Genomic DNA, 15,737 nt, shown 5'->3' with positions numbered 1-15,737 from the left:
TTTTATGAACCAGAATTTCCTCGGACTGAGGATGTATTTTGGACCTGTTATGCTCCATGACGGTGACTGGACACTGCAAGATTTTTTGGCATGTGCTCCAGAACATTCACAGAGCAGGAATTCTCCAAAGGGGAGGGATTCCCATGCCAATCTCCCAGTCCCGGGCCCTCTGGGGCTGCTGAGCCTTCGCAGCGGTTTTACGGCAGCACGTTGGAGTAATTCCTTGCTGTTCTCATCCCAGAGCTGCAGCCTACAGACACAGCTCTTCCAACACTTCTGCGCCTCTCCCAAAAGTAGGTCAATGCAGTGTGTCATCTGCCAGGCTGTTTTTGGGAAGACAGGCTCCCTCCCAGCCATGGCGCACACGGAGCAGGGCAGCCTCCCCCCGTGGAACCCTTCACCCAGCTGCCAAATTCAGGAATTGAGTAAAAACAAGTGTTGATGTCAATTAAAAGAGATATAATGCAAACTAAAAAATGCTATGGTGAGCCAGAAGTGCCCCCCCATCAGCATCCAAGTGCTTTCCCCAGCATATTATTATTAAATTAAGTCCTTTAATGGCTGGGTTCGATGATCTTAAAGGTCTTTTCCAATCCAAACAATTCTATGTCTATATTATAGCAGAAACAGTGAGTTAAAAGAGCTGGAGGGTGATGTGAGCTGTGGGCCTGCAGGTCTCGCTGCTGAGGAGCAGCTCCTCACTCCCAGCAACTGCTCCTGCTTCCAAAGGGAACAAAAAGTTATCCTTGCTCATCTAAACCTCCCTGTTCCCACTGCCATGGGGAAGAGGTCTGTAGCCAGGATTTACCTGGCTGACCCTGGCAGCTGAAAGGCTGGAGAGAAAGTTTTGCATGCACTGTGCCACATTTTGGGGCTCCTGGGAGCAGAAGAGGGACTTTTCTTCTCCAAGGCTGTGGGCTGGAGGAAGGGAACAACCACCCCAGTGTCCTCTGCCCTGGGGCTGCCTCCTGTGTCCTCCCCTCACCTGGAACAGCCTCCAGTGGGTCTGGATTCACACCTGCTTAGTTCTCCTTCTGTTTGCACCTTCATGCAGAGGACCTTCACCCCACCCTCACCCTCTCATGCCCTGAGACCAGGCCCTCACAGGAGAGTCTCTGTGCCCCAGATATGCCTGGACCTCTCCTGTTAGGAGAGGGGTGGAGAGAGACCTGAGGCCATTCTGACCACAGGACATCCCCAAAGCAGCTCATCTCCATCACACACTGGTGCCTACATTCCTAACTCCCCATGGCCTGCGAGCTGGGAGAGAGACTCAACAGAATCCCAGAATCAGTGAGGTTGGAAAAGCCCTCCAAGCTCATCAAGTCCACCCTGTGCCCAATCCCCACCTTATCACCCAGCCCAGAGCACGGAGTGCCACATCCAGTCATTCCTTGGACACCTCCAGGGATGAGGACTCCACTACCTCCCTGGGCAGCCCCTTCCAATGCCTGACCACCCTTTCCATGAAGAAATTCCTCCTGATGTCCAACCCCAACCTCCCCTGGCACAACTTGAGGCTGTTTCCTCTTGTCCTGTCCCTTGTTCCCTGGGAGCAGAGCCTTAACTCCCCCCTGGATCCACCCTCCTGTCAGGGAGTTGCAGAGAGTGAGGAGGTCTCCCCTGAGCCTCCTTTTCTCCAGGCTAAACAACCCTCACACATTTTCATGGACAGGCCCAGTGGTTTCCAACACAAGCCTTTAAGTGCCACTATTTCAAGGCAAAAACCCCAAATTCAGTACATCCAAGTAAGGTTTGGCTGCTCCTGCCCCTGGCAGAAGAGGGCACAGACAAGCACGTGGACCCCAAACTTGACAAGCACAGTTATGGTTCTGTGAGCAACCCTGCACCACAGGAACGAGCACAACTCTGATCTACAAAGAACAGCGAGGGATTATGGTATTTTTTCAAGTACACATAAAAATTTTAAAGCTACACTTAAATCCTCACCCGTTTTGGGAGCAGAATTAACACTCATCTTTATAAACTCCTTATCCCAACCTGCAGTATGTACAGCCCATTCATATGGATCTGCCAGAGCAGATCAAGATGCAAGGCAAAAAAAAAAAATGCAGAAGACATAATCAGAGCAATTTGGATTTTATTCTTGCTCATGAATCAATCTTGATTTCCCATTCATGGCAGCCCCGTTCCCTGCACACCAGCTGAACACAAAGAGGCATCTGTCCTACCTTCAGCCATGAAACGAGCTGTGTCCCTGAGCAGTAATGGTTTAGCCAGGGTTAGGAAGAGGCAGGAGCAGCAGGAAGGTCTTCACTGCAGCACTGCTGCATGAATACAGGGATCAGCAGATCTGATGGGAACGTAGGAAGTGCTCAAACCGGTGCCAGATACTCACCGAGTTTAGTCAAACGTGCACACGAGCTCTGCTTCCATCTGCTAAGCCTTGGGGAAGGCTTTTCTTTTAAAAAGCAAATGCCTGGAATATTAAATTGGCCCTGGACACCCCCACTGAGACACCGTGCTCAGGTGTCAGCATTAGCCTGTTGCAAATACAACCATAATTCCAGCATCAGAGAGGAACAGAGACCACTGAGGATGCAGAAAACCAGTCCCAGAAATAATAACGGGATTGGGACTGGGTAAGGGAATGCAAGCTTTGGCTTTTGGAATTATCCCTGGGCAAGGGAAGCTTTCCTTCGGCATCTGCAATGCAGATTCTACAGAAGGGGGGAAGAAACCTCCACACAAAGCAAACAGTGGGTTATGTTACCAGATATCCAACACCTGGAAACACTCCATGGAGCCAGCATGGATCTGTGTCCCTGGGGGCAGGAGCCAGCCCAGATTAAATCGAGCCACCAAGTGCTGCCCAGGAGCTCATACAGGCACCAAGGGGGTCATGGGCACTGTGGGCTCAGAGGTGGCACCTGAGCACTGTCAGTTCCAAGATGCTGGATCAGCAAGTGAGCAGCAGCCATGGGAGCAGGGAATGCCACTGCAGAGCACAGCCTGCACGTGGGATAACACAGGGATAACTCCCTGGATCTGAGCTGATGTGCAGTTCCCTCTCTTGGCTCTGAACCTTTAAGATACAACACTGACACCCTTCACTCAGAGAGGGGCTGGATATGTGCTTTTCTTTCAGGAAATCCTCAAACTGACACTCAGCTACCCAGAGATCACCAACCATTCTGGGACATGGAATGTCAGCTGCAGAAACCATGGATACGCCCACTGAGATCCTCCCAGGGATGCTCCCGAGTGCTGCTGCCCCATGTTGCTGCCAGTTCCAGTGAGGAACAACACGGAGCTGTGGCACAGGCTCTGTGCAGCAGGCACAGCCCCAACCCCTGAGCCCTTCATTTGCCATCCAGCACCTGAGTGCCCCAGTTTTCCAGCTCCATGCTTTTCCCTTCAGTTGGCCATCTGGAAGCCAATCAAATGCCTCTGGGGAGCTGAACACGCTCCTCCTGCTAAAAGCCCCTTCTTCAACCCCCTAGGGATCTCCCCCGAGCAGAGGCTCATTCCTTTGGCACAGTGGCTGATTCCTGATCCAGCTCCCCCAAAACTGGCACTGCCAGGGGCCCCCCAAGCTTTGCCCCCCACTTGCTCCTGCCAGAGGTCTGTTGTCCCTGCAAACAGGAACTCTGTTATAGCTTCCAGATTTGAGTGTTGGCTCTGGAGCTGGATTTTCCATCTTCCCAAATCCAAAGAGCTTTTAGTTGAAGCATTTTAAAAAAAAAAAAAAAAAAAAGATGTGACTATTTCCATCCTCAGGCCCTGCCCTGAGCTCACGGGCACATCCAGTCCTCAGTGGATGCACTGTCTGCTCTCGGTGCACAGGGGCCCCTTTGTTCAGGGATCAGAAGCCAAGGCAAAGGGTTGGGTGAGGCTGGGAGCTCCAGGAATGCACCTTCCCCCTCCTGGCACAGTGGTCACTTAAACTGACTGACACCAGCAGCAATTCCCCATGTATCCCCTGCTCCCAGAGCCCATTCCCAGTGGGTTTTTCTCTGGAAGACAGATGTTTAAGATGTTTCAGCTCAGAGCATGTGTGTGAATGACATGACTTGTTCATCACTCTCCTGAAGCTGTAGTGAGAGCAAAGAGATGTTCAGGATGTCCTACTGAATGGTGAGAGGCAGCTGTTGAAAACACAGGTGTCTGAAGCTTAAAACGGTTTTAAATACCCTGACAAGGAAAGGAATCTGCTTGTGAGCACAGCCCTTGCTGTGTGTTTGCATCCAGCTGTGGCTGTTACTGCCCATCCCTCGTGTTTGCCACCGAATTCCCCTCTGTTCCTGCATCCAACACGTGATGACCAGAGCTGCTCTTTGCTCCAGGACCTTGGCTTCAAATTACAGACACCCTCTCAGTCCCCCACCCCAGGTCAGCTCCTTACTCCGAGTCTGAGTTTTCCAAGTGGCTGGAATACAGTCCCTCATACCTGTTTCTCACTGAGGAGACCCCCTGTGAGCTGGAGATCCTAAACATGACAACTCCAGCAGTCACACTAGCTCCCTCCCTGTTTCTTTTCCCTGCAGACTTTGAGGATGTCCCATTGGATCTCCCTGATTGTAGCCAGATGCACCAGGTCTTCCTCTGGCTGTGGATTCCCCAGACATCCAACATCTTATCTGCCCTTTTTAAGCACGTTCTAGAACATAATCTCCTTCATTACTGCCTCCACTACATTATCAGTTTCTCAAGTTTTACAATGTAAAATTCCACTTTTCAGAGTTATCTATCAAGCTGCCAATGTTTGATCCACAGTGTCCCCCTCTGCTTTGCTGCTCACACACTGCACTGGCCAGCCATCCAGGTACCATTCCCACAGACTTTAAAAGCAGGCAAACCCCACGTTTCCTGGAGCAGGGAAGGACAAGGGGGTCCCAGCAGCCACACACCACCAACGAGCAGGAAGGACTGGGACACAGCAGGTTGTGAGGAGCTGAACCTGCCCCTGTCCCTGTCCCAGCAGCATCTCTGTCCCCATGGTCCCTTCTCGGGGCTGGACCTAAAAACTGAGCCCAGGGGCTCCAGAGGCACAGGCTCACCACATCCCACAGCAGGGAGACCCTCTGGAAGCACTCCAGTGGCCATCACACCAGCACACACACACACTGCAGGCACAAATACATGTGAGGACCATGTTTTCCCTTTCAGTCTTCACTTTGGGAACGGCAGAAGTTAAGGCAGCCCCAACTGGCTAGAAACTCTCCTTCAAGCCTCAAATCCAGCTTCTGCAGCAGGCAAGACACTTTGCTCTTCCCCCCTCATGGTCAGAATTACCTGGCCAGACAGATTACAGCAGCAAAGAGATCAGAAATGGTTCGTGGCACTGGAGGGGTGACACTTTGAGGGGCTTTGTCTGAGTGGTGTTTACTCCACACTGAGGCAGAGACAAGTGCCAGAAGTCCTGGATCAGCACCTCAGCCAGTGGGACATGCCTCAAACAGCTGGCACAGGGACAGGACTGAGCTTAGCATCCTCCCTGGATGTAAAGGCCAACTGAACACAAAAGCAGTTGTGAGAAATGCAGCTGACAAAGCAAATTTGGCTGGTTTTATAAGAGCACCTTCAGTTTGCCAGGCTGGAATGTAAGAGCTCGGGTCAAATCACAGCTACTCTGCCACAGGGAGTCTCCACAGGAGGGGGGAAAGGGAGAGGAGAGTGGAGCATCTTCAGAAACAAACCCTTACCTGCACTAAGACAGACACTGGGAGGTACAAACTGACATCAGCTCTCTCTTCCATGACTGACCAAAGAATTCAGAACACCAAGAAGTCCAGCAGAACTCTCTTTGGCTAAAAATAGAGCCAGCTAATTACCCAAACCTTGTTAAAAGGGACACCCAGCAGCAAGCATGACCTCTGCTTTCTTTACAAATGGATGATCAATATTGACTGTTCTCAACAGGAAATCCTTGAGATCACTCCAACGTGAGCAACTGCTCAGCTGTGAACTCAGAGAACCTCCCTCCGTACCCTGCCCTGGGGTTCTTTTATAACTATTTAATGTGTGATGCTTGAGAGCTCAGCCTTTCCTAACCACTGTAATAAATACACATCAATCTCTTTCAAATTTAATAAATAGAGACCTTAAAAGCTTGCTCTGGATCTGCTTTTCCCATTCAATTAATATAACACAATACCAAAGCAATGAATTATTGAGGAGAAATACGAGCCTGAGCTTTCACAAACACACTCTACTCCAATGGCAATTTATTACAAATTAATACTGTGCTGCATTTCCTCTTGTGGGAGCTGGGAATTGGTCAGGCTACACCAGCCATGAAAACTTCAGAGCTGCCATAAAACACTACAGTGCTGAGCACAAACAATCATGGAATGGTTTGGGCTGGAAAGGACCTTAAAGCTCATCCCGTTCCACCTCCTGCCATGAGCAGGGACACAGAAATTTCACAGAGGTACCATTTTAATTTCACAGAATATTCTGAGTTGGAAGGGACATACAAGGATCACTGAGTCCAACTCTTAAGTGAATGGCCCATACAGAGATCAAACCCACAGCCTTGGCATCATCAGCACAATGCTCTGACCAACTGAGCTCATCTCAGCTTTTAGAGACCAGGTTGCTCCAAGCCCCATCCAACCTGGCCTTGGACACTTCCAGGGATGGGGCAGCCACAGCTGCTCTGGGCAACCTGTGCCAGGGCCTCCCCACCCTCACAGTAAATAACTAAATAAGTAATTAAGTTTGGGGCAGGATTGGGGAGGAGGAGGAGGAGGGATGGACAACTGACAGAAAACAGAAGAAAACCCTGCTTTGAGGGGTTTCTACTCAAGAATCAGCACAGTTTTTATAGGAATGATGGTTCTTTCCCCCTCTTTGCAGCTCGATGTGCTGGGCTGACAGTGTGGGGCACGTTCACTGCTGCGTGAAAGCAAGGCTGGGGTTTCAGATAAGCATCTCTGAACAGAGCTGACTATTGTGCAAGGATGATAATTCACATTTGCACATTAAAAATTAGAGCTGCTCAGCAGGAAGCTTCCCACATTTCTCTCACACCCTGCCCTCAGCAACACGCCTGCCCCAAAATGACCCTCTGACACTCAGAGAGGAATCCCAAACTGAAAAAACATCTGTTCTGCAGCAAAGGAGTTCAAATGCCAATCAGCCAGAAAGATACTTCACATTTCACCAAGCTATTGCTCTGGAAGCCCATCAGGAGCCACGTGGGGATTGGGACTGGCCTCTTTGAAGATCATCTGCCACTCAGTGAGTTCAAAGCTCTTTTTTAATGTGCTTCTTGCTAGAAACCAGCTGAGCACATTGATGGTCCAAATAGTTGGAGTGAAGGTAAATTCATTAATAAATTAGTAAATTCATGGTAAATTCTACTCTGGTAGGTGTCCCTGCCCATGGCAGGGGGTAGAACGAGATGATCTTTCAATTCAAACCATTCCATGATCAGTGCCCAGCATTTGGGAGATGTTACACCCTACAGCAGACAGAGAGACAGACAGATCCAGCAGTGTGTCAGCTCCTTGGTCAGAACAGCAAACTCCCCAAAAGACACAGGAGAGCAGACACCAAAGCAGAAGGGATTTTCCCTCTATGCTTTTTTTTGGGGGGAAGGGACTTTCCTGATAAACAGGAAAACATGAAACCCCCACCACAATTTCTGTACCACCTCTTTCAACTCTTATTAAATGCCTCCAACCTCTCCCCCTTCCCCTCTGCCAACACAGAGCAGTGACTCTCGAAGAACCAAACCCAGATGGATTTCACCAAAGAGTCAATTAACCCCCGTGGTGTTAATTTTGCACAGCAGCAAACTCACCTCCATTTTTGATGGCTCTGATCCCCCGATGGAAATCCTCAAAGCTGATGACTCCCAGGCCACTCGGATCCAGGTACTTTGTTAGGTCCTTTACCTGCAACCACAAAAGCAGTGTCACCTACAGAACCCCTGGAGGAAACAGCATTTTCCACTACAGAAACACCCTGTAACCAACTCTTTCCTCTCCACAAGAAAGATTTGAGCTAATGACAGTGAATTTCTTCAACTGACCCCAAAAACTGAGGCCGTTCTCCTTGAAGGGAACATAAGCAACCAATACAAAGGGGTTAATTATTACTTGGTTGGTGTTGAAAGTATTGCTTAGCCTTGAAACATCAGTTTGGGCAGTGTTTCTTGCAACATGGTCCTGGGATCCTGGATCCTAACAGGGATTTGTTTATTTTTATGGTTTTTAAAGAGGTCCTGTCTTAATTGGGAACTCAGTAATAGGCTGCCTGGCAGGAGGGCCCAATTAAGAGGATTCAGTGATAATGAACTGCTCCACGATACAAATTTAGGCCATATAATTGAAACATTTTCCCAATTAGACAATGCCTGAGGGGGAAGGAACCACATCAGCTGGAGAGGATTGGGATGGGGGTGCTGGAGCAGGCACATGTGGAGCAAGGGGCACTTGTGAGACCTGGCAAGGACGGTCTGGGCTCTCCAAAGAGAACACGCAAAGGTTTGAGGGTAAAACCACAGGCATTCTTCACAGTCCAAAGTATTCCAAAAGTAGTCCTTTTTGTGCCCTTCCTTTTGGGTCCTTCCTCCTAGGCTGCCATGAGCAAAAAACCCTTTACACCACTGATGCTTCTCAAGCTCAGACAACCAGACATCGATCCCTCACTTTAAGGGCTCTTGAGGCACCTTGAGCCACATTCAGCTGAGAAACAAGCCCAGGAGGAATCCAGGTGTAAGAGGTGAGATAAGGAATTGCCCTCCCTCTGCCACACACATCTACTCCTCCTCCTCCACCTTCCTTCTCCTCCTCCTCCACCTTCCTCCTCCTCCTCCTCTGGAGCTGATGCACAGGAGGAAGTCTCCAGGAGGGCTGCAGGGCTGGATTTGTGCAGCTCTCATGAGCACAACCTTTTGCCTCACTTGGGTTTTGGTTTGTTCTTGGGAAAGAGATGGTGAATCACCAAACCTCTCCTCCCACCTAAAATGACACTTAACCCTGAGACCAGCCACGGTGCTCAGCACTGCCCTGCTCATCACACAGCAGCACAGGGGCGTTGGTTTGCTTTCTTTTTTGTTTTCTTAAACCCAGGTGTGTGTTTCTACAGGGAAATCACATCCACACCATGCTCAGAGCTGTTCATCCATGTGTCCACATGGTTTTGAATGCACTCAGGGGAGGCAGGAGATGTCTCTGCTTTGGTCATCCCACCTCCCCACAGGAGCAGTGAGAATTCCACCACCATGGAAGAAACAACAGGGCAGAGACCATAAAACCACAGAATCATAGAATATACCAAGTTGAAACGGACCCACAAGGGTCACAAGTCCAACCCCTGGCCCTGCACAGGCCACCCCAACAATCCCACCCTGTCCCTGAGTGTTGTCCAAGCCCTCCCTGAGCTCTGGTAGCCTTGGGGCTGTGCCCACTGCCCTGGGGAGCCTGGTCAGTGCCCAACCACCCTCTGGGGGAAGAACCTTTTCCTGAGATCCAACCTGACCCTGCCCTGACACAGCTCCAACCATTCCCTGGGTCCTGTCACTGGACTCGAGGCTGTGCCTCTGTGGGGCTGCCACGAGAGGAAATCCAAGCCCCTCATGGCACAGGCTTGTCCACCTGCCAGCTGACTCCACCTCAGGTTGGACATCAGGAGGAATTTCTTCCTGGAAAGGCTGGTCAGCCACTGGAAGGGGCTGCCCAGGGAGGTGGTGGAGAAACAGCACCCCAAGGAACAGTAACTGGACGTGGCACTCAGTGCTCTGGGCTGGGGGACAAGGTGGGGATGGGGCACAGGTTGGACTCGATCTCAGAGATCTCTTCCAACCTCATCTGTGATTCTGTGAATGGGAGAATACAACACAAGCATCTTCTCCAGTTTTCTGGAGCACTTTTTTGGCAGCCAGACTGCTGAACTCACATGGCACACATCATCTCGGGTGAGCCAGGTTTTTGTACCTTAAACAAAGGTATTTTAGACTAATAAAAACAGCTCACAGGAATGTGTCGGTGCCACTTTAATGCATCTGGCAGCTGCTTTGTGTTCAAAAGCTGTCGCTTAATTTGTTATCTGGGTACAGAGATAACAGAAATGCAAGTGACATTTAATCAGACTTGATAAGCCTGTGAGGGATTACCATGACATACTCTAAATTATAATTTCTGTAGTTTTCAGCTTCTCAGGACCACAGAGGGCTCCACAGGCTCCTGCCAGTCCCCCAGCAAGGCACCTCACCCACACTGGAGCTTGTGCAAGAGAGACAGGACAGCACAGGGAAGCACTTTGCTTAGGTAAAAGAGCCACCTATACACCTATGTATTTAAATTGGGCTATGGGGAGGGGAAAATGAGGGGAAATGGTCATGAAAACTTCCCAACCCGGACATTATGGATGCAAACAACAAAAGCCACACAGTGACAAAGCTCAAGCCCATGGCAACATGTCTGTGCTGATCCAAACCTGACTGTATTTGCTGTCCAGGCTTAAAATCTCTATTAAAAACCACTTGAGACACTACCCCCAGACTAGTGTGAGTGGCTGCTGACACTCCCAAGAGTTCACAACACAGAAAACAAGCACATCTGCAGTACCTGCCTGGTCCCCCCAGCCCCTGGATGCTTTTTCTCACCCAGCACTCACAGTGATGGAGCTGAGGGTGCTGAGGGGACACCCCTGCCCAGACCCTTCACTGCCCATGAGCATCTGGACCTGCCCCACCACCTCTGGGGCTGAGAGCTCCAGGATCTGGCTCCCTGCTTTGAGCTCTTCTGCACCTATTTTCTGCTTTGTCACCAACTGCCTCCCAGTTCTACCACTGAAAGTCCTGGTGAGGTGCACACAGAAACCCCCTGGACCACACTCTGCTGCCTGAGGGGTCCTGCCTGCCCACTCTGCTCCTGCAAGGCAGTTGCTCCAGCTCCTTGGACATTTTAATCATGTTTCCTGCTCCCTTTCCAGTCCCCACCTCTCCTTTTTGAAGAGACAGGTGAGAACTGCACACATCATTCAAGACATCAAGATGTTGCAGTCTTTCATTACTTAAAAGAAGCTGATAAAAAAGAGAGAGAGGGACTTTTGCCAAGGCCATGGAGGGACAGGACAAGGGAGAATGGCTTCCCACTGACACAGGGCAGGGTTAGATGGGATATTGGGGAGAAATTGTTCCCTGTGAGGGTGGGGAGGCCCTGGCACACGTTGCCCAGAGAAGCTGTGGATGCCCCATCCCTGGAAGTGTCCAAGGCCAGGTTGGACAGGGCTTGGAGCAACCTGGGCTGGTGGAAGGTGTCCCTGCCCATGGCAGGGGGTGGAACTGGATGAGCTTTAAGGTCCCTTCCAACTCAAACAATTCTGGGATCTTGAATGATGTCAAACACAGGTCCTTGGCATTACTCTGAGACCCCTCCCCAGGCCACTGTCTTGTCCACAGCCAAGCTGTCACAGCACTGGGCCCCCACACTAGTGACAGCTCCAGCATCTCACTCCTGGGTTGGAACTGCCAGTTTTCTCCATTTCTTCATTTTGATGTCTTAATTTTTGATGACTTAGGTTAAAACCACTACCTTATCAGGACAGTTGGGAAGAACACCAGCATTAAGGCTCAAACTGCTTTAGATTAGCAAATCTGAGCAGCTCTGAAGTCACAGATTTGTTTTCAGCTGAAGTTTAATCTGCAAGCGCAGAGCAGCCAAACCCACACTCCTATTAGCACAAAAACAAAAGTTAATTCTTTACCAAACTGCAACACGAAGCTAAACCCAGGCATATATGAGCCACAGTCACAGGGAGGTTCCTGCTGTTGGCCAGCAAGAAATACTCAAAATAAATAAAGGGTTTTCTGACTGTGTGTGTTTGTGGCTGGTTACAAACCCTCCTTGAGGAGCGAGCAGCTAAAATACAGAGCATTAGAGAGTCAGAGGATGACGTGGTTTAAGTAGCCGACTTAAATCCTGGTGGAAACAGAGAGGTTTAAACTGCTTGAAGCCAGGCTGCCTTGAGCTGTGCACAGACACGAGCCTGCAGAGGCAGAACTAGTGGTGAGATGTGCCAAGGGGGTTCTGCTCACCCTGTGCCAGGGACGAGGCACAACCTGGACCAAGGGTATTCTCCTGGTGAAGGACATGGAGCAGAGTGGGGAGGAGGAGAGAGGTCGCCTGGCACCTCAACAACACAACAGGAACTACTCACTGCAGCAACCACATCTTCTGTATCAGAGAGCTCTGCATGCTCCAGGGCGTTTTCCTTTCCAAAAACCCAACAATTCTGCTGCCAAAAACCCCCATCTCCAACAACCCCTCGGAGTGTGTACACCAGCACCACACTGGAACACCAAACTCGTCCTTGAACAGCACAAAAAGAGGTTCCTTGCAGTGAAATCAGCTCAGTAAATGACCTCGAGCCCCAACAAAGCCAGTGGTGACAACTCCAAATCCAAATCAACACACAAAGGCTTGGCAGCCACACAGTGGAAGTTTCCCAGGGAGGTGAGGGATTCCCCAGCTGTGAGTGGCCCTGTTCAGCAGGTAGGAGGAAAAGGAAAAGGAAGTTCCAGACCTTTTTATATTTATCCTTATGGACAGTCCATGTCTCCACCACACAGCAGATGGATTCAGAAGCACAAAAATATCCACTGTGCTTGTTTTAAGTGTGATCTCTGAAGGAAGTGAGGGCTGTGCTGGCCAGACAACACCCTCTCTGTAACCCCTGAGCCTGCCAGCAGTTTTCCTTCATATTCTGGCAGAGATCAGGGCTGAACCAGCTTCCAAAAAGACATTCTTTTGAGGGGTGAATGAGGGTAGGAGATTTCTAGTGGCCACAGCAGTCAGGTACCCCACAAGAAGAGCCCACAGGTATCTCAGGGATGGTGCTTCCAGCCCAGTAACAACCACGTCCTGCCCTGGGAATAAGTCAGCTCCCAGTACTGCTTTAATCTACACAGACTCTGGAAGCAAATCCAAAGGAGACAAAGAAGATGAATAAATACTGGCATATTCCTGATAAAGATCCCCAACTGCAAGCTGAGACCCCACCAAGAACTCCTGCACCTGCAGCCTCACACATCTGCCATGAGCAAAGACAAGATGCTTCAGCCTTGAAATCGCTCCCACCCTTCCTTGGAAAGGATTTGGCAGGTAGTCTGCCTTTTGAGGAACAGGAAAGACACCAAGGTAAGTCATGGGAAAGGGAGCAAGGGTGAAGGTCTGGCCTGGTTAACAAATGACTTCTAAAAGGACCAACCACATGGGTTGTGTGCAAGGTGAACCCAGAGAGATGCCAGAGACCTAGAGAGCCCAGAGCTGTCAGAGACACTGGGAGACCTGTCCAGGTGAGGAACAACCTGCTGGAGACTCACCCAGAGCCTGGCTGAGCTGAGGTTTGGCTGGGCATGCTTTGGGCACTAAAGCAACCAACAGGGACAGACCAGCCCACCCAGGGAAAAGTCCAGAAACCAATAAGCCCAGCCTAGATTCTGACTGGGTGAGACAGCATGTTTACTGCTGGCTGGGTCTTGATTTTAGCCAAATCATCAGAAGAACCATTAATCACCAGAGAAGACCTTCAACAAGGAATTTATTGCCATACTTTGACCTGATGGCAGCAGCCAGTGCTGGCTGGGGATTGTTGAGCAGCAAGAATCACATTCACATTTCACTTATTAGAATGTATTTCTACAGAAAGGCAAAGGTTTGGCCTAAAAAGTGAGCACTGAGGCTCTCAAACCAGAGCTTTAAAGCCACTGTTCAGTGCCAGGGCGGGGACTCCACACTGGGCAGGCCTTCCAACAAGGTTGTGGTGGGCAAACACCTTGTTTCCCAGGTACATCCTGGCCAGTTGCAGTTCCTGGCCCCTCTGCCTGCACTTGGAAAGCTGGGCTGTGCACACAGGACCCCCTGACATGGACATGCAGGTGCCAGGCAGGGACTATCCCCAAGCACAGCTCAACAAGAGCATTGCTCCTCCTTGGGGGGATGGAATGAGGACACCTACACACCCCCCTCCTACACACTCATACCAGCCCCTCACACTTCTTACCACCACTTCTTCCCAAACTGTTTATTAATAGGGAATTTTTCTCTCCTGAATGGATATTGCAGGAGATGAATGGGTTTAAGGACCTTACCCTTGTTTCTTGCCCTCCAGAAGAAGAAGATGATGAAGGGAGGGAGGAAAGTGGAAGGAAGGTGGGGAAGGCAGGAAGAAAAGAAGGAGGGAAGGTGGAGGGAAGGAAGAAAGGAAGGCCCCACACTACATTAAGCATACCCACAAAACAGCCTTTATTTTCTTTTTGGCCTGAAAAAAGGCTGCTTAAACCACCTCTCCTCATCCCAAGTCTGTGGACTGCAGGAGAGTCTGGTTTACAAGGAGCTGTCAGCAGGCACCAGGTTTGCCTCTCATCTTCCAGTACCAAGGGTCTCCAGATGGGACAACACAGGGGACAGCAAGAGCAAAGTCCTGCCAGGTGCCAACACACCTTCTGCACTAATTTACAACTTAAGGAGTGTCAAGCAAAGCAGAGGACCAAAAACATCCTGAAATCCAGTGGCTCTTGGAGCTCTAAGTGTAGGAAACTCACTGAGAACCAGGTACAGACCAATTCTGGGTGTCCTTGGCTGAGACAGGACATGAAAATCCATGTACCTCTCACACAAGTCTGACTATACTCTCCTGTCTGCAAGAAGCCCAAATCCACTCTGAACAGCTTTTGCCTTTGGGGAGAAAACAGTATTGGAAGTCACACAATCCCTGAACTCCAGTGGAGAGAAAGCCAAGCACCAAACTGGTGTAACTGTGCAGGGCTAAGGGTTGGACTTGATGATCCTTGTGGGTCCCTTCCAACCCAGCATATTCTCTGGCTCTGTGAATTTATCTGAGTGAGAACAGGATAAAACCCACTCATGGTTAAGCAAAGGTGGCTGCAGCACCTCCACCCTCTGTGTTCAACAGAAGGGGATGAGCCAACGATGCTCATTTGTATCTAAAAAACTCTCTCAAGGCTAAACCCACCCTTTCAAGAAAAGATTTATAATACTTTTAAATGCTGATGACAAAAGTCAAGACTGGTATTTTTTCACCTTTGGGTGCAAACACGCTGGGACTGCTGAACCTCCTGCAGCCAAATGCCAGAGCCGCTGCAGAACACACCAAAGACGTGGCTGTCCCCACACACAGGGTCCCTAAATCCATGGGTTGCAGTGGGATCAGCTTAAATGGACTCATCCCTGCTAATGCAGCATTTGTCCAGGGTAAGAGCATGTCTGTCCCCCCGTGCCAGGTGCTGAGAGAGCATTAACACACCAACAGCGTGAGCAAACTTCATATTGCCTCACACGATGCATTTCCCACGCTGCTGCCGTGATGGGAACGACAGCTGCACCATTCCCAAAGCCAGGAACACCCTTCCCAGCACTCCACTTCTGTGGCTTCATCATCATAAACAGCCAGGCTGAGGGGAAGGCTGATAACTCAGGATTACACTGGCTCCAGCCGTGTTTATGGGAACAACTCTGTAATTTGTTGAGGGAGCTGGCACTACAGAAAGCACTCAGAACCTCAAAGCAGGTTTCTATTCTGCTGCAATTACACCTAATTAAGCAACCTTTAAAACACCCCAAGGGGCAGATCTCATTACAGGCAGCAGCCATGGTCAATTGTGGGTAAGCAGTGAAAGAGCTACATTATTTACTTCACAAGTGGCACCACTGACCCAGAGCTGCTGCCAGAGCTTTGCTTTCCCAGCCTTTTCCAAAGCTCCAGGAGGAGATCAGCAGATGGATCGTGCCTGGTCGAGT

General features: G+C 50.0%; 1 protein-coding gene across 4 annotated transcripts in view; it reads right to left on the bottom strand.

Moving 5' to 3' along the window:
• Window positions 1-15,737, bottom strand: part of RAB11FIP3 (RAB11 family interacting protein 3) — a 77,173-nt gene that overhangs the window by 47,312 nt on the left and 14,124 nt on the right. For 3 of the 4 annotated variants that reach the window (XM_027654914.1, XM_027654911.1, XM_027654915.1), the window contains one exon: window positions 7,772-7,865. In XM_027654914.1, coding sequence (XP_027510715.1) covers window positions 7,772-7,865 — 94 coding nt within the window. Of the gene's footprint in view, window positions 1-2,192; window positions 2,218-7,771; window positions 7,866-15,737 lie in introns of those variants that run through there. The other variant, XM_027654916.1, reaches the window with a different exon arrangement.

The sequence above is a fragment of the Corapipo altera genome, unplaced genomic scaffold, assembly GCF_003945725.1.
Source record: "Corapipo altera isolate COAL_440 unplaced genomic scaffold, ASM394572v1 98, whole genome shotgun sequence".
NCBI lineage: Eukaryota > Metazoa > Chordata > Aves > Passeriformes > Pipridae > Corapipo > Corapipo altera.
The sequence above is the reverse complement of the archived record's forward strand: the minus strand, read 5'-3'. Positions and strand labels throughout refer to the sequence as shown.